Source organism: Fonsecaea erecta, assembly GCF_001651985.1.
Source record: "Fonsecaea erecta strain CBS 125763 chromosome Unknown Scaff7, whole genome shotgun sequence".
Taxonomy (NCBI): Eukaryota; Fungi; Ascomycota; class Eurotiomycetes; order Chaetothyriales; family Herpotrichiellaceae; genus Fonsecaea; species Fonsecaea erecta.
This window is the reverse complement of record NW_017387250.1, coordinates 64,213-90,750: the sequence shown is the minus strand read 5'-3', so window position 1 is coordinate 90,750 and position 26,538 is coordinate 64,213. Positions and strand designations below refer to the sequence as shown.

At 52.1% G+C, this 26,538-nt stretch overlaps 8 protein-coding genes across 8 annotated transcripts; 4 read left to right on the top strand and 4 right to left on the bottom strand.

Annotated features, from left to right (window-relative positions):
* Positions 1-100: 100 nt before the first annotated feature.
* AYL99_07881 (hypothetical protein) lies at positions 101-3,706 on the top strand (the record flags this gene model as incomplete). Its single annotated transcript, XM_018839390.1, has 2 exons — positions 101-3,590; positions 3,702-3,706. The coding sequence occupies 2 exons, from the start codon at positions 101-103 to the stop codon at positions 3,704-3,706; spliced, it is 3,495 nt and encodes a 1,164-aa protein (XP_018690511.1).
* Positions 3,707-4,394: 688 nt separating this feature from the next.
* Positions 4,395-5,283, top strand: AYL99_07880 (hypothetical protein; the record flags this gene model as incomplete). The annotated part of the gene is made up of 2 exons (XM_018839389.1): positions 4,395-4,443; positions 4,523-5,283. 2 exons carry the CDS (start codon positions 4,395-4,397, stop codon positions 5,281-5,283), a joined length of 810 nt encoding a protein of 269 aa, XP_018690510.1.
* A 146-nt stretch (positions 5,284-5,429) lies between these two features.
* Positions 5,430-7,493, bottom strand: AYL99_07879 (hypothetical protein; the record flags this gene model as incomplete). Its single annotated transcript, XM_018839388.1, has 1 exon — positions 5,430-7,493. One exon carries the CDS (start codon positions 7,491-7,493, stop codon positions 5,430-5,432), a length of 2,064 nt encoding a protein of 687 aa, XP_018690509.1.
* A 1,434-nt stretch (positions 7,494-8,927) lies between these two features.
* On the top strand, positions 8,928-12,287 carry AYL99_07878 (hypothetical protein; the record flags this gene model as incomplete). The annotated part of the gene is made up of 6 exons (XM_018839387.1): positions 8,928-9,049; positions 9,131-9,899; positions 9,954-10,193; positions 10,854-11,093; positions 11,162-11,683; positions 11,742-12,287. 6 exons carry the CDS (start codon positions 8,928-8,930, stop codon positions 12,285-12,287), a joined length of 2,439 nt encoding a protein of 812 aa, XP_018690508.1.
* Positions 12,288-14,589: 2,302 nt separating this feature from the next.
* On the top strand, positions 14,590-15,914 carry AYL99_07877 (hypothetical protein; the record flags this gene model as incomplete). Its single annotated transcript, XM_018839386.1, has 3 exons — positions 14,590-14,680; positions 14,736-15,087; positions 15,140-15,914. The coding sequence occupies 3 exons, from the start codon at positions 14,590-14,592 to the stop codon at positions 15,912-15,914; spliced, it is 1,218 nt and encodes a 405-aa protein (XP_018690507.1).
* Positions 15,915-17,028: 1,114 nt separating this feature from the next.
* Positions 17,029-18,675, bottom strand: AYL99_07876 (hypothetical protein; the record flags this gene model as incomplete). The annotated part of the gene is made up of 1 exon (XM_018839385.1): positions 17,029-18,675. One exon carries the CDS (start codon positions 18,673-18,675, stop codon positions 17,029-17,031), a length of 1,647 nt encoding a protein of 548 aa, XP_018690506.1.
* Positions 18,676-19,364: 689 nt separating this feature from the next.
* On the bottom strand, positions 19,365-21,894 carry AYL99_07875 (hypothetical protein; the record flags this gene model as incomplete). The annotated part of the gene is made up of 7 exons (XM_018839384.1): positions 19,365-20,001; positions 20,058-20,183; positions 20,239-20,391; positions 20,446-20,575; positions 20,625-21,454; positions 21,514-21,596; positions 21,652-21,894. The coding sequence occupies 7 exons, from the start codon at positions 21,892-21,894 to the stop codon at positions 19,365-19,367; spliced, it is 2,202 nt and encodes a 733-aa protein (XP_018690505.1).
* A 775-nt stretch (positions 21,895-22,669) lies between these two features.
* AYL99_07874 (hypothetical protein) lies at positions 22,670-26,258 on the bottom strand (the record flags this gene model as incomplete). The annotated part of the gene is made up of 5 exons (XM_018839383.1): positions 22,670-23,182; positions 23,245-23,916; positions 23,972-24,655; positions 24,721-24,797; positions 24,863-26,258. The coding sequence occupies 5 exons, from the start codon at positions 26,256-26,258 to the stop codon at positions 22,670-22,672; spliced, it is 3,342 nt and encodes a 1,113-aa protein (XP_018690504.1).
* Between the last annotated feature and the right edge of the window lie 280 nt (positions 26,259-26,538).

Sequence of the window (26,538 nt, the reverse complement as noted above, 5' to 3'; positions counted from 1 at the left end):
GAATCGTCCGACATCACATTGATGGCATTTACTTCCACCCAGTCCTTCTGACCACTGCTGCTGCTCCTCCCTGCCTATCGATTCCGCCGCAGCCCCCATTATGGGCTTCGTCGCGATATGCACCGCCATCTATGACTACTACCCGCAGAGCGCTGGGGAGTTAGAGATCAAAGAGGGGGAACTGTTATATATCCTGGAGAAGAGCGTCGAGGATGACTGGTGGAAGGCAAAGAAGAAGGCAGTCGGTGACGATGACGACGAACCTGAAGGCCTGATCCCAAACAACTATGTTGAAGCCGCGAAACCCGCCCATACTGCCAAAGCTCTCTATGACTATTCTCGCCAGACGGACGAGGAAGTTTCTTTCACCGAGGATGCTATACTGGACGTCTATGATACCTCCGACCCCGATTGGACCTTGGTTGGTGTTGGTGATGATTATGGTTTTGCGCCCGCCAACTACATCGAGATATCAAGCTCGGTCTCTGCTACACCCGCTCTCCCTCCACGGTCCCCCTCTGTGCGTTCAAGAGGATACTCGAATCCGCCGGTAGCTGAACCAGAGGCGCCCGCAAGTCCGGTCTCCCCGGCTCGACCCATACACAGTCCGGCCGCCAATCTAGCCCGCGTTTTGGGAGGCGGACCTCCCGCTTCTCCAACCGCTGCTCGAACCATATCGTCTCCGCCACCTGCAATCCCTCGTCAACAGTTCACTCCAGATGCCTCAGACGAAGAAGAGCCTGCCCCAGCTCTTCCACGACGGCCGACGTCGCACGAAGTTTCTCAAGGTCCCCTTCCTTCTCCCCCTTACAATCGAGCCATTCCGCAGCCGGAGGATGAGGAGGCCGCAGTGCGATCGCCTGGCGGTTTCCACTTATACAACATAAGTGAAATGGTGTCAGCCATGGGCAGGAGGAGGAAAATGCCAACAACATTAGGAATCAACATTGCAACCGGAACCATCATGCTCGCTCCCGAGAAGTCGAGAGATGGGCCTTCGCAGGAATGGACCGCGGATAAGATGACGCACTATTCCATCGAGGGCAAGCACGTCTTCATTGAGCTTGTCAAGCCGAGTAAAAGTCTGGATCTGCATGCAGGTGCAAAGGATACTGCAGAGGAGATTGTGTCAGCACTCGGGGAAATTGCTGGTGCTCAGAGGGCCGAAGGTCTCCGGGAGGTCATGACTGCTGCCAGCGGTGGCGGCACTCACAAGAAAGGAAAGGTTCTTTATGATTTCCCAGCGCAAGGTGATGATGAAGTCACAGTTGGCATAGGAGACGAGGTCATCATCCTGGATGATACCAAATCTGAAGAGTGGTGGAATGTCAGACGCCTGAAGAATGGCAAAGAAGGCGTTGTGCCGAGCAGCTACATTGAAGTTACTGGGTTTGTCACGATAGAGCCGCCTTCGCGCTCGGGTGCCAATGCTGGCTTGTCGGTGGTTGATCAGAACCGACTCGAAGAAGAACGGCTGGCAAGAGAAGCAGCTCGAGCTGACAGAGCCCGTCAAGATGCGGAGCTTGCGAGATCTCGCAGCGAAATTCCCCAGCGCGGCAGCAGCCTCGCCGATGAGCAACCCCGCCGACGAGATAGGAGAGAGAAGGATGAGCGGAAGAAGGGTCGGTCGAAGCCAGACCCTGAGAAAGTCAGAACTTGGACAGACCATTCGGGGACGTTCAAAGTTGAAGCGGAGTTCTTGCGAGTGACAGATGGCAAGATTCATTTGCACAAGGTCAATGGTGTCAAAATTGCCGTTCCCGTATCGAAGATGTCCCCCGAAGACCTTGACTACGTTGAGCAGGTAATTCACGAACCGATCGAGGAGCACATTCCAGTGGCTGATTTGATTAAGATGAGACATCGGAATCAAGAACAACCAAATTCTCGGCCTGGAGCCAGCGTTGGGCCCAGGGCAACAGAGCAGCCGAAAGCCCCTGAGTACGATTGGTTCGATTTTTTTCTCTCGGCCGGTGTTGGTCCGCATCAATGCGACCGATATGCTCAGGCCATGATCCGCGACTCAATGGATGAAAGCGTCCTTCCTGACATTACGCCCGAAACGCTGCGAACTTTGGGTTTCAAGGAAGGCGATATACTCAAAGTCATGAAGTTTTTGGATCAGAAGTTTGCACGAACGCGAGCTCCGACCACCAATGGCACCAACGGAGAGTCAGCACAGGGAGGCCTCTTCTCGGGACCTGGGGGAACTTTGCACAACAACACACGCAGAGGCAGGCCGGAACCCACCCGGTCGACAAGTGATGTTGTTGACGCCGATGCCTTTGCACCGAAGGAAGAAAAGAAGCCACCTTCAGATGCAAGGGCGACACCGCTCACCCAAGCGCCTCCAAGAGAACCCGTCAAGAGTGGTTTCGACGATGATGCTTGGACGGTCAAGGCACCTAGCCAACCAACCGCCGCCTCACAACCTGCTCCTGCTGCTGCCACTCCATCGCCCGCGCCTAAGCCCCCCACGGGAGCAACGAAAGATCTATCCTCCCTGCTCGACGGACCTTTGCCGGCGCCACTTCAGCCTACTCCCGCGCCTGCTCCCGCGCCGGTTCAACAGCCACCACCTCAACCTCAACCACAGCCTGCTCCCGCTCCCGCCCTGTCTCCCCCAGTACAACAACCTCAACAAACCGGTGCCAATCCTGTTTTCTTCTCACAACTGAACCAACCTCCGGCACCGCTGCAGCCCCAGACGACTGCGTTCCAGCCGCAGCAGCAGTTGAACGTCCCCCGACAGCGACCCTTGGCACCACAGCAGAGCTTTGCCGGTGCAGGGCTGCTCCCTCCTCCGCCTCGCCCGACTTCTGCTCCTCAAAACCCTCAACTAAACCAATTCGGACTGCAGCCTTTGCAACCACAATTAACAGGCATTCCACGACCATCCGCCCTGCAAGCTCCTCCTGGGCAGAGCTTGAACGATTTATCGCAACAGCGTTTGCAGCAGCAATTCCAACAGTTGCAGCTGCAACCTCAGGCTACCGGCTTTATCCAACCAAACCAAGGTATCGGGCAATATGGACTGGCGCCACAACCTACCGGTTTCCAGCAGCCGCAGCAATTTGGCCAGTTCCAACAGCAACCATATATAAATGGGAATGCGGCGGGAAGTCCTTTTGCGGATCCACGACCACCTTTCCAGCCGCAGCCCACAGGTATACCATTTCAACAAAGCCCTCCCCCGGGTGGCATCAACACGGTCCTTCCACCAGCACTGCAGCCGCAAAGAACTGGGTTTGTGTCTCCTGCTCCACAACCTCAGATCAATGGGTTTGGTCCTGGCGTCCAAGCCCAGACAGGATTCCCTCAGCTAGGACCTCTTCAACCCCAACAAACCGCCTTTCAGCAGCCACTGCAGCCACAAGCCACTGGCTTCGGGCAAGTGCCGCAGCAAAACGGGTTTGGGAGCTTCCAGCCGCCCCCTGTCCCAGCGCTGCCACCTCTTCCTCAACTCCCGACCATTGCACCTCTGCAGCCGCAAAAGACCGGCCCCGCCCCTGCTGTGAAATTCGGCGTTCCTGAAGCCAAGAAGTTGACTCCTCAACCGACGGGTAGAAGAGCAAACCTGGCCAATGCGAGTAAGTTTCTTCTCAAGCGACGGATCATTTTTTTTTTTTCAGGAAGGGGATGCTGACAAGATTGTAGCTGCACAAAATCCATTCGGTTTCTGATTCGGGTCGGTAACCAAGTGTAGTTATTTCTCCTGACTAATTCGGGATTGCTGGGACTGGGACGGGAATGTCGGACTATGTCGGAGCTATCTCCTCTTTGAGCCATGCAGGAACTCGCCTTTGTGGGATTTCCAACCAACGATGGCCCTGAACACTTGTCAATTTGTACGACCGTCGGGCACCAAGGATACGGTGGCTTCCAAGGGGCCGAGGCGTGAACGATGCTTTATGTTGCCAGGTCGAGAAGTCGTGCCATTCTCATGGCGAGAGGGGTTTCGTGGCCGAAGGGGTGGCAACGGTGGGAGCCCTCCGAGACATTGTTTGAAGTTGAGAAGTTCCACAGCGAGCCCGTACAGGAGTTTATACATGAGGTGGGAGGGAGAGTCATGTTTCCCGAGCGCACAGAGATTGAGCCGCAGATAATAGGTATATATATTGGCGCCCGACTAAATGACACGAGATCAACTCTGGAACTCGTATTTTAAGTTGGCATCTGATTGGCATCATCCTGTAGTGTTTGGTGGTACATGAAGATGACACACGCTACACGCAAGGTACACGTTCCGATATCAGGCTGTATTACGGTCGAAGTCTGTGCGGGGTCATGAGTTGCATCACATCTCTCTACGACTCCCTGCCAAAATTAATTATAAAAGAGCTTGACGAACTATTAGAGATTGTCCTTGGTCCAGATTTGTGCGACCTATCAACATGGCTTTCGCATTTGATGGACGTATGGCAATCATAGCTGGTGGCCTTGGTAAGTTTTGGCTCCTTTTCCAGCACACCACCGTCTCTGCTTTCCTCTGTCAAGGTGGTACCTGCTCAATGTGCCACAGGCGGACTTGGTTCCTCAATTGCCCATCGTCTCCACGCCCGGGGGGCATCTGTGGCCCTTCTCTACGCCCCGTTTGAACGGGATCGTGTGGTGGACACGCTGAAGCGGGTGTTTGGTTCCGACAAGCCTGAAAGGGTGTGGGCGTTGGAATGCGACATCACCTCGGAGGCCTCCGTCAAAGACGTCTTGGGCAAGGCCGGGACACTTGCAGAGGCCGCCGCGTTTGAGGCCTTCCCAAGTATACTGATCAATGCAGCGGGCTACGTCTCCGTTCAGCCTCTGGAAGAGACCTCGGCGGACGAGGCGATGAAGAATTTGCTGCCGAATCTTTTGGGCCCCTTCAATTGCAGTAATGCTTTCTTCCACCTCTATCAGTTCAGAGCCTCCCGATTTGAGGGGACTCCGCCTGCCGGCCGAATCGTCAGCATCGCGTCACAAGCCGCCCACGTCGCCCTCGATGGTCACGGTGCCTACTGCGCCTCCAAGGCCGGGCTGTTAGGCCTTACCCGGTGCATGGCGTCTGAATGGGGGCCCAAGGGCATTACCGCCAATACGGTTTCGCCGACGGTGACCTGGACCCCCTTAGCCGCAAAGGCGTGGGCCGATGAAGACAAGAAAGCGAAGCATTTATCCGAGATCCCCACGGGAAGATTTGCGGTCCCCGAGGAGGTGGCCAGCGCGATCGAATTCCTCTGTAGCGATGAGAGTGGCATGATCAACGGGGCAGACATCAGGGTTGATGGCGGGTTTACGATACGGTAACCTGGGGAGAGAGGATGAGCCGGAGAGTCCGGCAATGGCAGCAGAAGCAGCAGCAGCAGCGGACGGAATAGACATATGATGAAAAAAAGGCCGTGTCATTATGTTATAATCTTCATGATCCCCTGTAAGATTACCCGGAGTTTTCATTAGTAGTAAGTCCTGCCCTTTTCTAAGTCCTTGGTGTCATCTAGTCCGTCGACCTGTGTCAGGCCAACCCGTCCGACGCTCGAATGCTCTCCCACGTCTGCAATCTTTACCCTAACCTTCTTCATCCTTCTGCTGCGCTCAATGCCCGAGAGTGTGCTCCCTCCCTCGGGGAGATTCAGGTGCGGGTTGTCCCTCGTCAAACTGCTCACGAACCCGAAGATGTCCGGGGCTAGGGTATGCTTCCGAAGCCACAGCGCGGCCACGGCGGTAGCGAGGAGGACGACGTTTGAGACGATGTCCATGACCAGCCACGGCCACGACAGAGAGTATTGCGGGTTGTAGATGGCGCCCTTCATGTTCAGGAAACTAAAGTCCGAATTATTGTTCAGGGCAATGAATCCATTGACCGCCAGGTCGTCCTGGAAACTGCTCTCGTAACGCAACATTTGTGACGACGTGAAGTATGTGTTCATATATCGCGTGATGGCCATGGACAGAGGAAATTGGGCTTCAGCGCTAGCCTGTTCCAGGAGCGCTGTAGTGTTGAGCTCGTTTTGTTTGAGGCCATTCTTAAGGTCCACTAGTCCGTTGTCACCGTCGAAGGTCGAGTAGTCGCCCTCCCGTTGGGGCATACCGCACGCCAGAAGCAAGCTATTCAGATATGGAGTGGCAAAGACGTCGGAATCGAGCAATGTGCGTGGGGATGTGCTGATGTGCTTCATCCGCGTGGGCTTGCAGGTCGCCGCCGTGCAGATCGCATGGATCTGGACGGTAACGTTGGTCATCTCGCAGGTTGAGGTAAGACTGTGAGTATCATTGACCCAATTCCAGAAGTATAGCTCGCGGGGTTTGGTCGCATCCAACGGCATGGCAGTCATGTTCATCGTGGTGGACACGGCGGGTAGTGACCCCTTTGGCTTGACCTTGGTGGAGAGGAACGGCGCCGTGCAATTCGCTTGAAAGTTGGACACTTGATAAGTGAAAGAGCCGACCATCTTCTGCGGCGTCCAGGCATTCGTCCCAGCTGTCCGGTTCATCCAATACAACGATGTTCCGATTGACGACATAACGGGCTGATCAGACATGTGTGGGATCTCCAACCATCCATGACGGTCGAATTCGAGCGAAGAGCTGTCGCGAGCAGGGCCATACCACGGCGTGAGAGTGGCTCCGTAGATATCTGCTCCTTGGACCTCTCTGGCACCTTGGACGTTGGTCTTCTGGGTTCCCGCTGTGAATGAGCTGTACAGGTGATACCGCGCCGTCATGTCGGTCAGCTTGACGGGCGAGACCTTATCGGTGTCGATTCGGTCGCCTTGGAAAGGAGATACCGCATGCGAACTGAGAAATGCAACCGACTGAGTCCTAAAGCTGACCGAATCACGGTACGAGTACTCCCGCGACGCCGCCTGAGATCCCACATAGTACCAAGACCAAAGGAAGATCAAGGACACGCCGGTCAACGTGAATCTTCGCAGTGACCAGATGGCCTTTAGGGTTGCTGTCAGGCTGATGGATGCATGCAGTTGCTCAATCTCTCCAAGCGTGGCGCCCTTTTCGGCCTTCCACAGGGCGTACCGCCGCACAGTGGTGGAAACAATGACGATGAAGATGATTGTAAAAATGGTGGTGAGCTGGCTGTTGAATTCGATTAGGCGAAGAGTCAAATGGCTGGTCTTGTCGATCGAGGCGCCCACGTGCGTCTTATCAATCTCAGAAGCGAGAATACAGAGCCCTGCCTTCACCATGAGGATACATGGAAGCAAACATAGTATCATATCGACTGCATCGAGACACCGTTCGACGATGGGCTCATTGGTGATGGGAACGGGTTCATGCGGCCACTCTCGCAAAGGGGGTTCCGAGAAGGTTTTATTGGGCGTTCTTGGTGTCGAAGGCTGCAACTCCGTGATGTCGACCTTTGTTCCTTTGTATGCTCTTTGTGGCTCGTCCGGCAGAGGCTCGACTCCCGCCTTCCTAGGTGCTGCCTTGTGCTGCCAATGCTGAAGGACTGCGGCGAGCGTCGCTCCCGTGCCACTGGTGAAGTTCGCTGCTTGATCCATCGTTTTCAGGATTATTGGAGGAACTGCTCAGTCAAAAGCGAGACCACAAGGAGACAGAGCTCGCGTTCGGGTGACGGGTCTTGGGGGTTTATACTCAGCTGCTGGAAATGCATGTTGAGTGCTCGCGTGTCGGCATCCCCGACGCCAGCCCAGTGCCGCGTGGCCGTAGCATTTCCAGTTGAAACTCTGTCGATTGACTATTAGACGTCAAGGCAGCCATAACAAGACATCTCATTGCGGCAGGGTGGCTTTTGGGCAACGGACAGGCGTTCCGACTGGACTTTGCAACTTCTGCTGGACCAAATGGGCCCGATCTAGATGGCGCACCATGAATTTTGGTAATTGCCAGCTACGCCACAGCTCTGGATGCTGCTGATACCCACCTGCTAGACTCGGTGTCTCAATGTGGCGCCGATACCCGTACGCGATGAACCTGGCTCAAGTCTGAGAAGTGGCAACAGAGGAACCCCTGGAATGTCAGTTAGTTATTGCGACTGGTCAGTCTCAGCCACTGAAGTCCAAAATTCTTGCCTTGGAACCTGAGCACAGGCAAGAAAGTGCATATTGGATTGCGAGCATACACCAAGATCCCCGGTCGATACGAGCACGTGTTGTCGGACAGCACTGGTTGGTTGTACAAGGGGTGATAAACAGAAGATTGTGTAGGTTTGTTCTAGCAAAAGGGTGGAAATTAGCCGCGTCCCAATCCGGCCTCTTTTCGAGCTCCACCAGCCATGTGGACGCCATGTCTGGGAAAACAACGAGAACGGACTAAGCGAGAACTCGTAACGGAGAGCGCCGGAGGTTAGAGACCCGTACTCCGTACTGAGAGTACGCCATGGCTGGTGGACTTTTGTTAATCCAGCAAGACATCTCGTCGTGAGACTGAATAACGTCTACAAAATCACCCTGATACGTACAGCGTACCTCGCCAGCATCGTTGCGAAGAAACCCCTTGTTTCGCCACCAAAGTAGGAGAGATTCTTACCCTCGGCTGTCGTGTGAAAGGCCATTATAATCATCCATACAACACACCCTCCACAAAGGTATCGAGACGCTCAGATGTGCAGCTGGATCACATACGTCGCATTCTCTGCTGGTGAACCAATCAACATGCTACCTGTCCAAAATAATCATATACCGCTAATCCGTCGATGTGAGCAATGTGTTCCTCTTTATGCGTATCCTTGACCTTGGCACCTGTGCGGGACAAAAGCGGGCCGCACCTTGACTTTGATACCTCGCAGCACATTCAAATAGATGTACAACAAGAGGCTTCGGGCCGCTTTTGTGCACGAAATGATCGAGACGATGAAGCATAAAGGACGATTATGGTCTGCCTGCTGTTAGCTGTCTTCTTTTAATCTCTTCTTCATAGTCTCCTCTTAGGCCAGGTTATAGTCAGATACTATCCTTCGACACCAGATATTCGCAATGGCGTCCAATCCTCCACCACCGCCACGCACGAAGCTTGGTCACCACCGTCTCCTTTGTCCCAATGCCTCCATACTGGTCTCCCCCCTCTGCCTCGGTGCTATGAGCTTCGGCGACATCTGGTAAGTGACCGAGAGCTCCTCGTGACGATTGAAAAACCATCCGTCACTGTATAATACAATATATCGTTAACTGACGTACAGGGCTCCAATTATGGGAGAGTGCAACAAGGAAACCAGCTATGCAATCCTTGATCACTTCCATGCGGCGGGTGGCAACTTCATCGACACTGCCAACTTCTACATGGCGGGACAGTCGGAAGAGTGGCTTGGGGACTGGATGGCTGACCGTGGAGTCCGAGACCAGATGATCATTGCCACCAAGTTCATGCTGCCGTACAAACTCCCCGAGCAGATGCCCATGGGAAGTATCACCTCCAACTTTGGTGGTGCCAACAAAAAGAGTCTGCGCCTGTCACTAGCAGAGAGCCTCAAGCGATTGAAGACGGACTATGTCGACATTCTCTATGTGCATGCCTGGGACGGAGTAACCAGCATCCCGGAGCTGATGAGATCTCTCGATGACGTGGTCAAACAAGGCAAAGTCCTGTACCTGGGAATCTCCAACTGGCCGGCTTGGTTGGTCATCAAGGCAAACGATTATGCTCGGCAACATTGCCTGACTCCATTTGTGGTATACGAGGGTTTGTGGAACGTCGTGGCCCGAGACATCGAGCGGGACATCGTCCCAATGTGTAAGGCGGAGGGAATGGCAATCACGGTCTGGGAAGCCATGGGTGCTGGCAAATTCAAAAGCAAGGATGAGAAGGCTCAAAAAGGCGGAAGACCAGAGTACGATCTCTCCGGCAAGGGACTGGACGCATACGAGCGTGCTACCGTCGCTCTAGAGCGAGTCGCCAAGAGGAAGGGAACAAATGCAGTGGGTATCGCCTTGCGATACATCACCTTGAAGGTAGGCATGCCACGCTGTGACCAGGATACAATGGGGATTGCTGATTCTTACAAGGCGCCGTACGTGTTTCCAATCATCGGGGGTCGGAAGATCGAACACCTCGAAGCCAATATCGACAATTTGAGCATCCAGCTGTCTGAAGAAGACATCCGGGAAATTGAAGCGGCAGCTCCGATGAATCTTGGGTATCCTCACGCGTTTCTGTCGAGCAAACCAGACAAACATGTTGGACCGACACGACCGACGAAACTTGAGATGTGGTGGAGTGCATTCGAGGGTGTGGAAGAACCAAAGGTATGCTGGTTGCCGTCGTCAAGCTGATTTGCGATTGAAAACAGTCGGACAAGTTAGACTGGAGCTAACAAGTGCTCATTCACTTCTAGGCCATCGCTTGAATCACTCGAGGTGGCATGCAGGACGGAAGCCGGGTCTTGTTTTGTCAAAAGCACAGAAAGAGAATTGGCAGGTTGTGTTGTAGCCAGTGTCGGCGAATGTGCAAGGTTATCAAATGACACGTCTTATTTGCCAATGCTAAACTCCGTAAATATCTTAACTCCATCTTCTTGGCATGCTTTGGTGTATGACTCCGAACTTCGTCTCTAGTATTCTACAGTATGTACTCTATGTACTTACTGTCAGCCCGACTCGTCTTTCGCTGGCGACCATCTTCCCAGCAGTCTCAAGGGCTGCAATCCACCTCCATTACGCCATGTCTCAGACACCTGTGGCCTCAAGAGTGTCCAGGAGACTCCGTGAGGGTTCCCGGACTTGTTCTGAGTGTAAGATGGTTCCATCTCACCATCCCCTAAGCTCGTTCAATTCTTTGCTCTTCCCACATGACACAAAGCCGTGGCTTCTATCTGATCCGTCACAGGCAGGCGAAGGAAAGTGCGTTGTATATACAACGCCGACTCTAGCAGTGCATGCTCTCGATGTCTTACGCGCGGCATTCAGTGCATCGTGCCAAACTCGCGTGGTGTTGATGACGCAAACGAAGAGAGGAAAACCTTAAGAGAAAGAGTGGCCGCACTGGAGCGCCTAGTCGAAGCTCTCTCTGAAGAGAAGAGGAATGTGACTCAAACCACTGCGCCTGCTATTTCTGTTCGAGATGGGGAGACAGCGCAAAGCTCGGACGGCGACCTGTCTGAGTTCACCCGCCGCGCTCCACTGATTGCAGCGCTAGAGGCTTCTCAAGTACGGGACTGCAAGATTCTTCCTGATAGAGTTCATGTGGAGAATGAAGGATGGCTGATTGTGAACAGCTTCTCTCAACTCAGCAAGTCGCAAGCGCGAGTGACTTCGAGCAGCAAGAAGGCGACCCCAGCGCCCATGTTGAGAGGAAAGGCTTGCAAGTTCCAACCTCAAGTTCGGCCCTGGGAGAAATCTCTAGCGTCTGTGAACAACTCAGAGCTGCTTTACCACCATACCATGAGTTGAGACTATGTTTTTCTGGAGACACCAAATGGTGGGACTTCTGGCATTTAAAGACATTCGGACCAACCGCACCTCGCGAGAGCCTCCTGCAATTTCTTGAGCGAGTCTATATGGCTGGCAGTCCTATAGAACTCGGATTTCTTGTCTCATCCTACGGTCTCCACAATGCGGCCGAGGCCTCGCAGTATCTCCCAGTTGTGGATCGTCTCGTTCTTGCAAGCGACCACTTCGCTTGCGGTGTGGAAGGTCTCCTTCTGACCGTCTTCCACGCAAAAGTGTATCTTGAAATTGGTCAACCCCGCCGTGCGTTTCTGTGTAACCGTCACGGCATATCATTGGCACAGACTATGGTTGTCCACCCCTCCACGTTCTCGATGGACGTCCATGGGCATTGCTGACCTGTCGCAGAACCTCCACCGCAATTATTCGGATTCACTCAGGCGCAGTGCAGCTTGGTGGACCCTGTATCTCGGTGACCGGTTTTTGTCCATCCTGCTTGGTTTGCCATATGCTATTTCGGACGATTCCTTCCTTGTGACATATGCAAATGAAGCAAGCCAAGCTGGCCACGCTACATTGCCCTTTGCGATTCGCTTGGGGATGCTCACGGGCCGCGTGATCGACCAGGTTCAAAGTCGCCAAGGACCTAAATTTTCCGAGATCCTTGATATCGATGACGAGCTCATCTCACTAGCTAGCACGCAGACGAGATACTGGTGGGACCACAAGGTTCCAGCAGTCTCTCGCTCGACCGATTTGGATGAATTCCGAGAGAGGCTCATATCTCAGACGCAGTACTTCCTAACCAGGATATACTTACATTTACCATACCTTTTAAAATCGCCGACTTCCCACCTTTACGCGAGCAGCAGGCTGATGGCGATTGAATCGGCAAAGGAACTGCTGAGACGTTATCTGGCTTTACGATCTCATGTCGACGGCAGCCCTATTTGAAATTGCCAGTCACTCGATTTTGTTGGTTTTATGGCTGCGGTCGTACTGATTATTGGGGTTGTCTGTGACTCTAGGGTCCCTCTTTTACCAGCTGACATCGAACTGATCAACGAGACCGTGAAAGTACTGCAGAGAGTGGCTGAAAATGGAGTCAACCATCTCGCTCGCCAGTGTCATAAAACTCTGTCGACATTACTCGCACTGGCTCATATAGATGGCTCATCGAGCTCTGCAGTCCCATCAAGGATAACAATACCTTATTTTGGAACCCTTTATGTGACTCCTGAACGGCACTTGACGTCTGGTGACCTACAGACATCGAGCCAGCACGGAGTGCCTCCAGAATATCCAGGCGTTCTTGCAAACCCTTCTACAAGCCAAGCTTCTGATGGCGATCTCAGTCGCCAATCTCCAACAATCACCTATGAGGGTATGTATAGCTTTGACTCGGACTTGCCGTGGCCACAGGATGGGTTTCGCGCAGTGCCTTGGTCGCTTGATTTTACGACAGACCTAGATCACGACTGGGAATCATTCTTCAACCCAGACATCCAATGAGATGGGATTTGCAGAACTACAAAGTCTTCATTGAGGAATGTGCACTATCCGCATTGAACGATACAAGCTACCGGGCTCGATCTAAGCAGCCGGCATTGGCGTTGTACGTCCTACTTGGGCACTGTATGTCCACTCCGATGCCAGATCGCGAGGCGTTTTCCACAGCTTCTGCAGTGATGCTCAACATTCTTCAGACCACTGCACATGTATGGGGCAAACGTGAATATGACGGTGGTCAAGAGCATGCATACGGCCCATGCGCTGCACGAAATGTCAGCCTTCATACACAAGCTTCGACCAAAGTACCAACTGGTTCATATTCCCACTGGACAAACTTGTTTTGGTTTTCCCTCTTGTACCACAGTACGGACAGTCAACCAGTGCTTCAACATGGCCAAGATCGTGTATTGCAGTCGGAGCCGGATAGAAAGATGGTGGAGCGGACAAGTGCTCAGCTGTGCATGGCACTCTGACAGGTGGAACTGGGGCATGATAATGCCTTGCCATGAATGTGAATGGAAAGACCAACTTTGAAGAGGCCGGGACCTACATCGCTGGCACCACTGGCGAAACATAGCCGCCTGCACTTGATGGAGCTTGGTACGGGGGCAAAACTCGGACAATGAACGTTAGCTTCTCCGTCCATTCAAGCATCTCCTTTCGGCCAGAATACCTTTGGTCTCTTGTTCATACATGATGCAATATCCTCAGAGTGGCGACCTGCATACGAGAATGGCGAGGGAGGCGACTGAGAGACCTCCTCAGGCAGAAAGACATAACGTGAGTATATACGGACGGGCTCGGTAGAAGACCATCAGGCAGAAGCATTTTCGTACATGAAGCCATGGCCCTAGCCACCCAGATGACGAATTCGAACTGGCCCCAATTAGGCGGCTGGAATAGTCCACAACCGAAAGACTGTTCTCGATAACCGGTCACTATACTGCCCGTATTCGGGGTCTTTCAAGGAACAGACCGGTATTCCCAAGGTGAAAGGCGGTTACTACTGTAAGACAAGACTTTCGCAATATGTCCTTGCACCAACCCCGCCAGATTCCTTTCGCCCACAAAGATACCCTTCCACGTCTGATACCCTCCTCGCACCATTCTGAACCTGGCCATCGTTCCAGAATCCAGCCCGGTTGGTACTGGTACTTGTCAGGGGGAAAGTAGCAATAAGGCGTATGAAAATCCAATAATGAAAGGAAGTTCAAGCTATTTCGAAACTGTTCGACCCCTGCCAACCCCCTTGTGATCCATACGCCCTGTACGAAGACAATCACTGCGTCCTCAAGCTATCGTGTCAAGATACTCTCGTAACGGCAGGGCAGTCTCATGGAAATGGAAAGAGTCTCATTCGACACGACAGGTTTCCAATATGGCAAATGCCTGCCTTGTGACGGACGGGACGAGACCATCATGGAAAGAGTCTGAGTCGAGCAGCCAGCCGCAATACAATTCCATCCGGAGTACTACGGCGCGATTAGGTGTTTCAAAGACTCAACCTTCAGCTTCGAGCTGAATGGGGGAATGACCATCATTTGCCATTGGTCAGTTGCCGAATTATTGGCCAGTCGAATCTATATCAAGATGCGTCACCTCCTCGGTCTTTGGGTTTCAGTTTGCCGGCTGCCTAGATGCAACTCCCTTTTAGTCTCCAATCCGTCTCAGAAAGATGAGTTCACTTTGATGTGGCCTCTGGAAGACTGTCTGTTTCCGAGCAGGTTTTAGTTGACCATTGGCAATGGCTCCGGCACTCACCTATCTGCTCAGTATCTTGTTCTTTTCCGGATTTAGCCGGGCCGGACATGGGCACGCAAAACCGCTTCCACTTGGTAGGCCAATGCGAATTGAATACTTCGGAAAAATTGATGCTAAACTTGTCTCCAGAGACAACGAAAGCTTTCCAAGCCGCCTCATTCTTTCCTGAAAATTACTCCGAGAAGGTTACGATCAAATATGCGCCCGTTGCAGTCCCGCCGATGAACGAGAACGATGGCATGGCTCAATTCTTCCAGCGCTCGACCACACTGCCGTGTCGAGATTGTGTCATCACCTGGCTGCAGATGGGTTTGGAGCATGATGATGGACGCATCGCTGATGCCAACACAGGCATGTGGTTGCACCATGGAGTAATGGTAAACAGGAACCAGTCGGATGCAGTTTGTGGAGACGGGTCGTATGGCCAGAGATTTGCAGCCTCAGGCAATGAGAGGACGGCACTTGACTTCTCTGCTGGCGGGTAAGTCCTCTTCCGAGGTCAGGGCACAGGGAATTAACGAATAATCTACAAGGACCGTCAAAGCCGGTTACTACATTGGACAGACGGACGAAGTCGCCCTTGCTGTCGACTTGATGAACATGCTCCATGCGAAGCCCCAGACAGACATTGTCTTCACGATAACTTATGAGTATGTTAGAGGTTGCTATGCTCAAGACTTCCATAAAATCACACCTTATTGGATGGATGTTGGAGGATGTGGGACCTCAGACGTACCTGCATATCGAGATTCGGCATTCAACTATTCCAGCCCAACCTTGAAGGGGTCGCTCCAAGGAATGGTTACCTTCATCGGAGGCCATCTTCATGACGGCGGCACGCACATCGATTTCATCAAGAACGGCAAGGTTGTATGCAGTGTCAATGCTCTGTACAACCAATACCAGTACCTCGATAAGGAGAAGGCAACGAAACATATCTCCAGAATTGAATCTTGCAAGGTTTCTGAAGAGACGGGCCCGCAAGATGAATGGTCAATCATTGCGTATTATGACACTCGTTTGCACGAGCCCATGGAGATGATGGATGGCTCTCTTGAGCCAGTCATGGGTATTATGCTCGTATATGCTGTTCCAGGGCCGAGCCGAGACGATATGATGGGAGCGCCGCTTCTGAATATTGCCCTTACAGTCGCTAGCTTGACGGTAGCGCTGCTACTGACTGCTGCCTGGTGCTTTCTTCAGGGCCGCTGCGGATCTGGCCGGACAGAATTATCATCCACGACTACACTGTCGACCGAGGATCGGGATCTGGAACAAGAGGCAGTGGTGCCATTGATGAAAATGTGAATATTGGGGGTAGGGGGTTGAACTAAAGTTGGCGAATATACTAGTACAAAGAGAAGCCCAGAAACCAGTAGAGCCCCAATTGAACAGTCGGGAGAAGTTGGAAATAACAATCAGGAATATTTGCCACCACACATCGCAACATGAAATTTGACCAGCGCGGATATTTTCTCTAGAAAGTCGGAAATGGGGATCCGCGCCGCTGATTGTTCAGTTGTCCAGGAGTTGCTGTACATTCCATTGATATGAATTTCGCACTGCAGAACAACCCTTCTCACTCCTTTCCAAGTTGAATGATCCTTCAGCTCCCACCTCCTGCTCCCCACTCATTTGCAGACCTTGCAATTGAAGAAAATGATCGAATTTGTCATTTCAACGCCCGTGGCACGTTGCTGTGAATACAGGCCGAGATGAAGCTAATTTTGGAGCCAATGAAGCTAGTATCGTTCCCTTCAGAGTTGAAAAAGCTGAAATACTCGAGAAAAGATGGCTGGTGCAGAGTTGAACTGATGATACCGTTGGACATTGCGCCGGCGGTAGCACCGAAACAGAGTCACGGAGATTGGAGTACAACAATTTATCTCCAAGTCGTCGTCACGACATCCTGCCGTGAGGTATATGGTCCCTCAGTTCGACCTGTCCAGCTTCGCCGGCGTCTTGACTGGGCCCACGTGGCTTATGTCTAACTTGAGGCTCGCCTAGACCAAGTATCTAGATGGAAGTACAACCACGCAAGGGTACTGGGTGGAAGAAGCAACAGGGAAGTGTAAAGGCGCGTGTTGGATGTGATCGTGGTATCCAAGCCGGCTGTTTGTGGGATTGATGATGACATTGGCGAAAGAGCTGCTGTTAGAGAGCGACGACTGCTGCAGGAAGGAGTTCAAACATGGTGATCTTGAGAGCGGCCGCCTTCACATGCAAAGTCCGTGCACTTTGACAGCGCATCCCGGGTTCATTGGACGACATTGTACTGGAGATGAAGTGTGGCAAACCACATTCGGGTAGTTTAAAACAGAAGCAGAGCATTTCCATTCGATTTGACTAGCAGCCTGACTAAATACAGCAACCGAAACGAACAATTCTGCTGGAACCCCAACGTCCAAGACAATAATATCCTTTATGCACGCGTAGACAGTTCAAAGCCCTTGTAATTGTTGTTGGCCGACTCCCAAATCTTGTTTCGGTAGGTCGGAAGCCCTGCCATGTAGTTCAGCGCCTCGCGAGGCTTTCCTGGTATGTTGTCGCCATAGTACCAGCTCTTTGCCTTGGTGAATAGCCCCTTCTCTCCCATCTCGAGAGTGTGGTCTCGCCATTGCTGTTCAGCCTCCCTAGTGGCTTCGAACTTAGTGATGTTATTGTCTCGCTGGTATACCAGAGATGCCGTGATCCAGTCTCCTTGACACTCAGCCGAGGACGGCCCCGTGGCAAATGCAGTCGGTGCCTGAGGTCCGTACATCATGTACATATTCGGGAAGCCTGACACAGTCATGCCGAATAGTGTATAGGTCCCAGTGCTCCACTTATCCTTGATTGTTTGCTTAGGGTCAACACCTCGAATATCAATCGCGGTGATTCCACCTGTGACGCTGTCAAATCCTGTCGCCGCGCAGATCATGTCGACCTCAACCACCGTACCATCTGCCGTCTTAATGCTGTTTTCGGTAACTTCAGTGATTGGGTTGTCCACGAGGCTGATTAGGTCGACGTTGTCTTGATTGAAAACCTCAAAGTAGCCCTTTTCGAGACTGATTCGCTTGGTACCGAAGGGATGCGGAGGCACTTTAGGGGCCAAAATCTCCTGGTTCCGAGGGTCCTTGATACGAGGTAATACGCTCTGTCTCCAGACCTCGTAGGCCTCATTGTTGGCCTCCTCATTGAAGAGGACATCGGAATAGGTTCCAAGCCAGAAATGTAAACCTCCGCTCGAGAGGAGATTCTTATAGAACTCCGCCTTGATTTCAGGGGACACTTTAAGAGCAGACTCTGGGTTGAACTCATAGTCGAACCCAGCATATGTCTTGAGAATCATGTCCTTGGTGTGTTGGAATGTCTTTTTCCACTCATCGTTCATTGTCTTGTCGTACAGATCATTCCTCATGGGCAAGGCCGTATTGGGCGTTCGCTGGAACACGGTGAGATGCTTCGCCTCTTTGGCAGCCTCTTGAATAAGCTGGACTCCGCTTGCACCTGTACCGATGATAGCAACACGCTTTCCCTCCATGTTGACTCCTGTCTGAGGCCACAAGCCGGTGTGGTACAGCTCGCCCTTAAACTTTTCGATTCCCTTGAAATCGGGAATATAGGGTTTCGACCCGAAACCGGTGCAAACGACAACGCTGCGGGCGACAGCCTCACCCTCTTCGCCGGTGGTTGAACTTTCCAGGGAAAGTCGCCATTCATGAGATTGATCATCCCATTGCATACTCTGTACACGAGTGTTGAAAGTGATAAGGTCGGTAAGATCCCAGACTTTTATGAGGTGTTGGAAATAGGTCCTAAGCTCTGACCAGTCCGGGAAGCGCTGAGACCAGTTCCATCCAGTCCAGCTATCGGCGGATGTCAACTGGTACGTCGGCACTGGGGTGTCGACTCGTGCACCAGGGTAGCAATTCCAGTACCAAATGCCACCAGGCCCGGATCCCGCTTCGTATAGACGAGCGTTGAATCCGGCCTCCTTAAGTTTGTGGAGTTGATAGATGCCAGAGAAGCCACATCCAATAACGATCGCATCAACACGGCCCGAGTCTGAGGCGAGAGATCCCATGATTGTGATAGACAAAACGTCCGCGAAATGGGAAAGCAAATAGGGTATCTGATGCAAGATGGGAGGCCCACGCGCAAGTGTTAACGAAATGATCCTCGTCCTCGTTGTGGTTTAAAAAAACAACTTCAGCTCATCAGGAGGTCGTCCCCGGTCCTCAGGCTTTTATAGCCAGTCATGACTTCTCAGGGGTCGGTGCCATTCTCGACCCTTTCACTCCCAACTATAAACTTGGGGATTGTATTCTCCGAATGTGGTGTGCCTCAGGCTGTCTCGCTCGGAGTCCATTCACCGTCCGGATCCAGCTGCGTGTCTCCGCATGCTGGCTGGTCTTAACCGAGGTCATATGGAGAAAGAAAGCCAAATAATCGTATGCTGCCCGAACTTGAATGTCCGTTTCACTTGGCTCGAGTGAGGCTTCCTTGGTACCAATCGTCTCTCCAATTTTCTGAAAAGAGGGTGACCTGGGAATCAATCGCCAAGGAGAATGCGGCCAAAGCTGACCGCCAAAAACTGGACTTCTACATGTCATTCCTGAATGCTAAGTGGTATCCGGAGGATCAGAGCATGGCTCCCGTTACGCCAGATAGCAACCTTGATAGGAGACCCTGAGTAGCCATATTATGATGGGCACTGAGTTAGGACAACATGTGACAGCCGCAGTGTCTGTTCTTGTCTACCTAAATCGCTATTCACGATGTTAAGAAAGCACTCACCGAAGACGGATCTAACAAGGCTTCGTCAAAAGGCAACTGGAAAACGCCCTCAAACGCCGATGGATCGAAGTTCAAACAGGAAAAGTCAGTGTCGCTGTCCTGGTTACTGTCGTTCCCTCGCTTGTTGCAAGCTTCAGCAACTCTTACTTCAGTGCCACTGGGATCTGCGCCAGGCTTCGGCTGTTGCCATCCGGCCGAGTGATCCAAATGCTCCCCATAATCAGGCACATCACAGACTCGACACACTCGCATGATGGTTTGCAGGATCTTTCGAAGGTTCCGAGCCACGATCTCGGCACTCTCCATTTCTTTCATGGCTTTCAGACAGGTTGCTAAAGCGGCGGTTTCCTCAGTTACGTCCTGCCGGTTCCTTTCATTGATCTCGGCGACGAAGATGGTGGCGGCCATGGTAATATTGTACAAGGTAGAACCTAGCATCGTATTGGCTTCGCCGTGATGCGTCGCGTAGTTTAGAACTAGGTTCGAGATTGTAAAAGCATGCTCAAGGCAAATCCGACGCGACCTGTTGGAGTTCTGACAGTTTCGCTTCTCCGGATTGCCGTATCCTGCGTTATGCCGATTTACCAGGATAGTCAAAGCTGAGTATTGGATTCTATCGACGAATCGTAAGCGTTCTGAACATTGATGTATAGTGCGACGACAGCTTACCGAAGGAGGTAGATGCCCGGAGGCGCATTCGGAAAAAATGTTAAAGTGTGATCAAGGCTGGCATCCCATCTTTGTAGTGCGTCATTGAACAAGTCGATTTGTTCTTGAAAGCATGTGTTGGTGTTTCTTAGCAAGTCTATTAGCAGACTGATCTCATGAATCGGCAAGCCAGGATACAAACAATTTCTCGCTGATATGGCCCGAAAGCTCAAGCAGTTCAGCCCAAGCTGCGAACATCTTCATGTCCCATGTGGGGGCGTTTCTATTCGGGCGGTCGATGGAGACGTCACTCAACTTGATGACCGGTGGCCGCCCAAGATAGAGTGACCAGAGCCTGAAAATTGGATTGTCAGTTTCTGCTGCGGAAGACTGAATGAAGGTGACGCACCTATCGAAGCCCACGCAGCCCCAAAGTATGACCTGTCTGACTTCCAGGTCAAGGGGCGAAAGCTTCGTATTGGGTATACGAGACCAGTTCTCATGAAGGCCAAGATCAAAGGCCAGCCGACATGCATTCCCTAGATGTGGTTAATAAGATTGCCGAAGGACCAAGACGGACATGAGTACCTGACCGCATCCATCCCCGCGAGTCATTCGATTGGCAGCAGTCTATGATACTTAGCAGCATCAGCGATTGAATTGTCGTCAGCCCCGGACTCAAGAGCTCTTCTTCCAAAGCCTCCTCAGCTTGCTTGGTCAATATCGGCTTCTCACCCGTTTCGTCATCATCTGCCGGTACGGACAAGGCTCTAATCTCAGGGCTTACAGAGATACGCGCCGCTGAAGCCAGAAGACACAGCAGGAGACAGCGGCTGAAGTACGGACCCTGCTGAGCTTGCATTCCGGCGAGGAAAGCTTCTTTGTGGATAATGTGCAGAATATTGTGCTGATATTTCCAGTATAGGTCCAGCAGATATTGTTGCATGGCCCACGGCACGTCCTTCTCAATGTCTGATCCAAATTTGGAGACATCACTGCAATATTTGAAGATTGTTGTCACGCTCTCCGTAAGATGAAGGCTAGAGGTGGGTCCAAAATATCGTAGCTGGCCGTCGTCCTTGCTGTTAAGTCGTCCTTGGGCTTCACATAAGCGGCTGATCAAGCTCTCTCCCGGTTCCGATTCAGGTGTCCCCTTGCTACGTCTTTCTCCAATGGCGCTGGAGTCGTCTGTCATCAACGTGGGCGAGCCTAAAGAGTCAGAGGCCTGCAGCTGTAATGGTGGCTGTTGTTGGATCTGCGCGTGCACTTGTGATGGCGAACCCGATACGGCCGCCGGCCAATGCAGCGGTTGTGATGGTGACTTGGGCTGGGCGTATGCTGCTTGCATGTTTGCCACAGTGCTTCGTAACTCCGCAATTTGGTCCTGGAGTTGGATGATATAGTCTTTTGAGTAGCGTCTACGCCACTTGGTCAACCATCTGATGAGATCTGGTTGGGCCCTCTACAAGCAACTTACACTCGTCTTTCATCACGATCTGGCAATCTGCAAGGGATGTCCAATGTCCGACATCTCTCACAGGTACCCCCAACGCGTTCGCACTGTTACGGATGTCAGACCGTAGCACACACAGATTTACGGCCTCTATGCACAGACCTTTATTTTCCTGGGTCGGCAGTTAAGACATGCTAAGGTTTTGGAGCTTCTCGTCTGAGGTTTCGGCGCAGACGACAATCGTCGCTTGTTGCCTCCAGGTTTTCGCAAGGGAGGATCCTCAACATACGTGTTCCCTGCATCGTCTGGGACTTCTTGCGGGGTTGTTTGTGGCTTCTTGATCGTGTCCTCCAGAAGTTCGGCCGGGACAGGCGAATATCCAGAGGCAAACGGACTTGGAAGCATCATGAATGAGTCGACACGACTATCAGTATCAGAGTGGACTGATTGTTCTGCTCCAGGGTTTTCCAGCATCAAAGAGGATGGGAAAAACTGTGCCGAGAGGGACAGAAGAGGAATGTCTGCTGGCCCCTCAGATCGTTCGTCGCCCTCGGCCAACTTCGCCAGCACAAAAATCGCGGAGAAGCCGGGGTTGTGGTTGTGGAGTAGCAAGGGCCCAATTGATTGATCCAATTCTCGGTCACCATTCGTCCATCTAGTACAAGTGGATACCTCTACTACGAGTGGGGTACAAGGCCGGACGGGCTCAGGGGCCTAGTGAGCCTGGAACTCAGACCTAGGCTTCCCCTAACGATTTTCCGTCAGTCCTTTTGTCGCCCTGTCTTCCGTTCACAAGGAGTGATTGTTCTTATTCTCATGTCTAGGGATAATTGTCTCACTACCTAAGCACTCTGGGCAAAGAAGTGAAGAACGGCAACCCGTCCACGGCGAATGTCGTTTGGCTGACGCCACGGAGGAGCGGCAATTTCGTCCTCCGCCGGAGATCATTCACCGAGCACCCACGTTCTTTCTCTTGCTAAGTCTAGTCCGGCAGAACCCTGTCTTGCCCCCGTCCAGACCCTTCAATCCGTGGCCAGAGAAGCACAAGAGCGTGGCCTATGCTTCATCAGGCGCGACCACAAGGTTCAAATTCGACGTTCTCTGTTGTTGTGATAGCGGCGAGACGGATGGCGCTATGAGGACTTCGTCCTGTGCAAGTAGGATAATCTGCCGATCACACTCAATGTTGCTGTCCATTCACCATATTCAATCCTCCTAGACTCTCGCTCGCGACGGACGGCACATCATCGTGATGACCCCAGTTTTTCATCCATGAATGCAACATGACCTTGATCAAACCACTTTTGATCACGTCAGGAGCCGTCGCCATACTTCTACTGACAGCTTGGGCTTGGCGGCTGTCGAACTCCAGGCCACCATCGTGTCGCTTTTCTTTGCCCCCGTATGACTTTTCCCAGAAATCGATTAGTTTAATGGCGGGACAACGTATGGTTGCCACCTCCAACCCGTGTGTTGCGCTGTAGCTTTTGAGGCTTGTAATCCACTCCGAGAAGGATACAGTCTTGAACTGGAGTCCTGCATCTGAGAGTGCCGGCAAAAGTTCTGTCGTCCAACAGAAAGTGAGCCTGCTACACATATTGTAGACCAGTCTCGGTGGCTGGTGGCGCGGTGGAATCGTTGCAATCTCAATGATGGCTCTGGCCAGAGTATCCGCAGGAATCCATGAACATTTCTAGTTTACTCAGAGTCAGAGGGACGGCGTGGAAGGGTCATCGCTAATTTCGAGAGACCTACCATATCCAAAGCAGGCAATGTCCCTATACTCAAAGCAGAGCGTATCATAAGCGGGATAGCTTCGTGCTCGTTCCAGAGACCGTACTTGGTGTCTCCCACAATCTGACCGATTCGCAGGTTGCACGCCAACGCTCCGAAGTCTTCAACTGCCCTCTGTATGAGGTATTCCGCAACAACCTTGGACTGTGTATATCCGCTACTCATACCTTGGCGAAAGTCCATGATGGGTTCTTCTGCGATCCGCTTTTGGCCACGGGTGCTTAATGCAACACCCATTGAGGAACAGAACATCATCCGAGCAGGGTTGGAGAGCCGCACATCTAAAGATAGTTGAATCAACCTTTGGAGATCATCGAGATGAGGGCGGAACGATGCTAGGGGCAGGTGGAAGTTGACTGGCCATGCAGCATGAACGATAAGGGTGAGGTTATTGAGGAGCGCTTCTTTTGTCGTTTCGTCATAGTCAAGCCATGCTTTTCCAGCCTCGAAGTTGATGATCCTGACCTTTTCAGGATATTCCGGTGCCATGAGGAAACGCTTGCTGAGAGATTCCTCGAGTCGCTTTGCCGGTTCACGGCCCCTCACCGGACAATAAATCGCCGTAACATCATCGCGGTCGATTAGCTGGGAAAGGATATGTGCACCTAAAGAGCCACTTGCACCCGTGAGGAGCTGAGCGATTGTTAACATACGCAGCAACGAGGAAGAACATGGAACGCGCTCTTACGACTGTGTGCTTATGAGAAATAGCATTCTCCGAGGCCTTGTGTATACGGAACTCGCCGTATTCTTCGACCATCGAGGCCATTTCGTCAACTATGGCGTCGAATTGGGACGAAGTAGCTGTTGACATCTTGCTGCCATGTTGATTGGCTGCCAGGAGAGTCGCAAGGCGCCGAACGGTGCCATGTTGGAAGATATCCTCCGCAGCCAGCTTTGAATGGAGGCCCAGTTTGGGATCCCGATCAATAGCATTCCTTAGTCGGAGCGCAAGCAGGCTATCCATGCCGACGTCGTGAAAGTTTTCGTCAATGTTCGAGACTAGGATTCCTTGTTGCTGAACACGTTCGAGTAGAATGCTCTGCAGCTGCACTTCGTCAATCTGTGTCTTGTCTCGTAGGTACTCTCCATTCCGGACCGTGTTGCTCTCCGCTGGCGTTGTTGATTGAAGGGAGCTCTCAACCATCAGTCTCAACTCTCGCTTGAGGACCTTTCCAGAGCTAGTTTTTGGCCAGTCTTCCAACCCAAGGTCGCATAAGTTGACAACTCGTTCTATCGCATATGAAGGGCCCATTTTGTCCAGGACGCACTTCTGGATTCCAATGGCAACATCCCTGTCTCTTCCCGCATACTTAATGACCGCGACAGGGACCTCTCCGGCGACTTCATCCGGGATTCCAATCACCTGAGACTGATAGTATTGTTATCACGGGAGTTCCCATCCGAAGGCAGCAAAGGAAGGTCCTGAATACTCACGTCAATGCCTGTACTCTCAGATATTACGGCTTCAACAGCCGCAGACGCAATGTTCATGCCACCCCTGATGATCATGTCTGCGCACCAGAATCACATTAGCTCAGACTTATTAAGGTGAAGAATGCAAAGATGCGACAGGTACCTTTATATCTCCCGACAATGGCAATTCTTCCGTTCGGAAGCATCACTGCTTGGTCGCCGCACCTGTACCACGTTTCTCCATTATCGGTGAAGAAGTTATCTTTGCCTTGACCTCCCAAATAACTTTCAATTTTTTGTAAACCACCCTGGACTATCTCCCCAGGCGTTCCTCTGGGAAGTGGCTCAATTCCATCGGGCGCACAGATCCTGATTTTGCTTCCTGGGTTGGCATAACCCGCATAAATCGGATCGTCAAGGCTCTCTGGGACACGGTGTAGAGTCTCCGAGCAAACGGAAGTACCCTCGGTCATGCCAAAGAAGGGGCTGAACCGCTTGCATTTCAAGACGCCAAAGGACTTCTCAACGTGAGACCGTAATATCTTGCTGCCACCCACAATGACGTGATCAATGCCTCCAACCGAAGAGTCGGTTAACACTGGGGAAGAAGAAAGAAGATCTATCATTGACGGTACCGCGAGTACATCAGTATGTTCTCCTTCTCGAATGGCGGCAGCAATGGACTGAACGTCAAAGTTGTAGTTAACATGTGTGACGCTGCCTCCTGGTACAAGATAGGCGAGTGTCCACGAGCTGCCAACGATCGAGTTCATGGGAAGGATTTGGAGCCATCGGCGTGTCCAGTCAAGTTTGAATGCTTCTCCCCAGGACCTAATGTTGCAGGTAAGCGATTTGTTGGTGTGGGGTGCCGCCTTGGGAAGTGCTGTCGTGCCTGAAGTGAACCAGATGAACACAGTGTCATCGAGATGGCGATCAAGGGCGTCAAGGTCCCGGTTTGTGTCCGAAAAGCTTTCATCCTCAGCGGCGCTGGACACTAGTTCGTTGAGTGACAAGTACGAATCGATCATAGACTTCGGCCCCGCTATGGCCTTCACCTGCATGTCCCGCATCAATTCAGGTACTGTTTCTTCAAGTCTGTTCGCGATTGACTCGTCCTCCACAATAACGGCCTTGGCCCCCGATAGCGTCAACATATGCCTGATCTCTTTTGTATTTTGCGGTGCTCTCAAATTCAAAGGCGTGAATGGGCACTTCATTTTCACCGCTGCACGCAAAAGCATGTGGAATTCTACTCTCCCACTGAGTAGCACAGCAATCGGTGACCCAGGACGCAGACCTTCCTTCCATAGCGCATGAGCGAGTAGGTCGGCGCCGTACTGCAGCTGAGTATGAGTCCATTGGAGATGACCCAGCTCTGCAAGTTGGATCCTTGAGCGGCCATACTGATTTACCGCTGGAAAGAGATCAGCGGGTTGGTGCTTGCACACTATTGCCAACTTGTCTCCATGTTGGGCGACTGACGAGACTACCAGATCGTGAAGAATTGGAATGGGAACGTGGAGACTTGGTCCTTCCACCTCAGAAACCTTGTCGGCCATTGTTCTGTTACTTGTTAAACGTCAGGTCCATTCAGCCTGGCAGGATGAGAGACTCGACGTATTTTGAAGCCTTCCGTTACTGCATAGAGAAACAACCTTACCAGTCCGGCTGCGGGGCTCGCAAGCCGGCGAATGTTCACCGTTGAAGGCTCATAGATGGCGGAAAGACAGGGGTTCAAAGTGGTTGCACTAGAATCTCGCGGCCCGACAATAAAAACTTGAGCGAGAGGATTCTTTGGTCCAACGAGAGGCCCTGTCAATTTCTACGAAGTCTAAATAT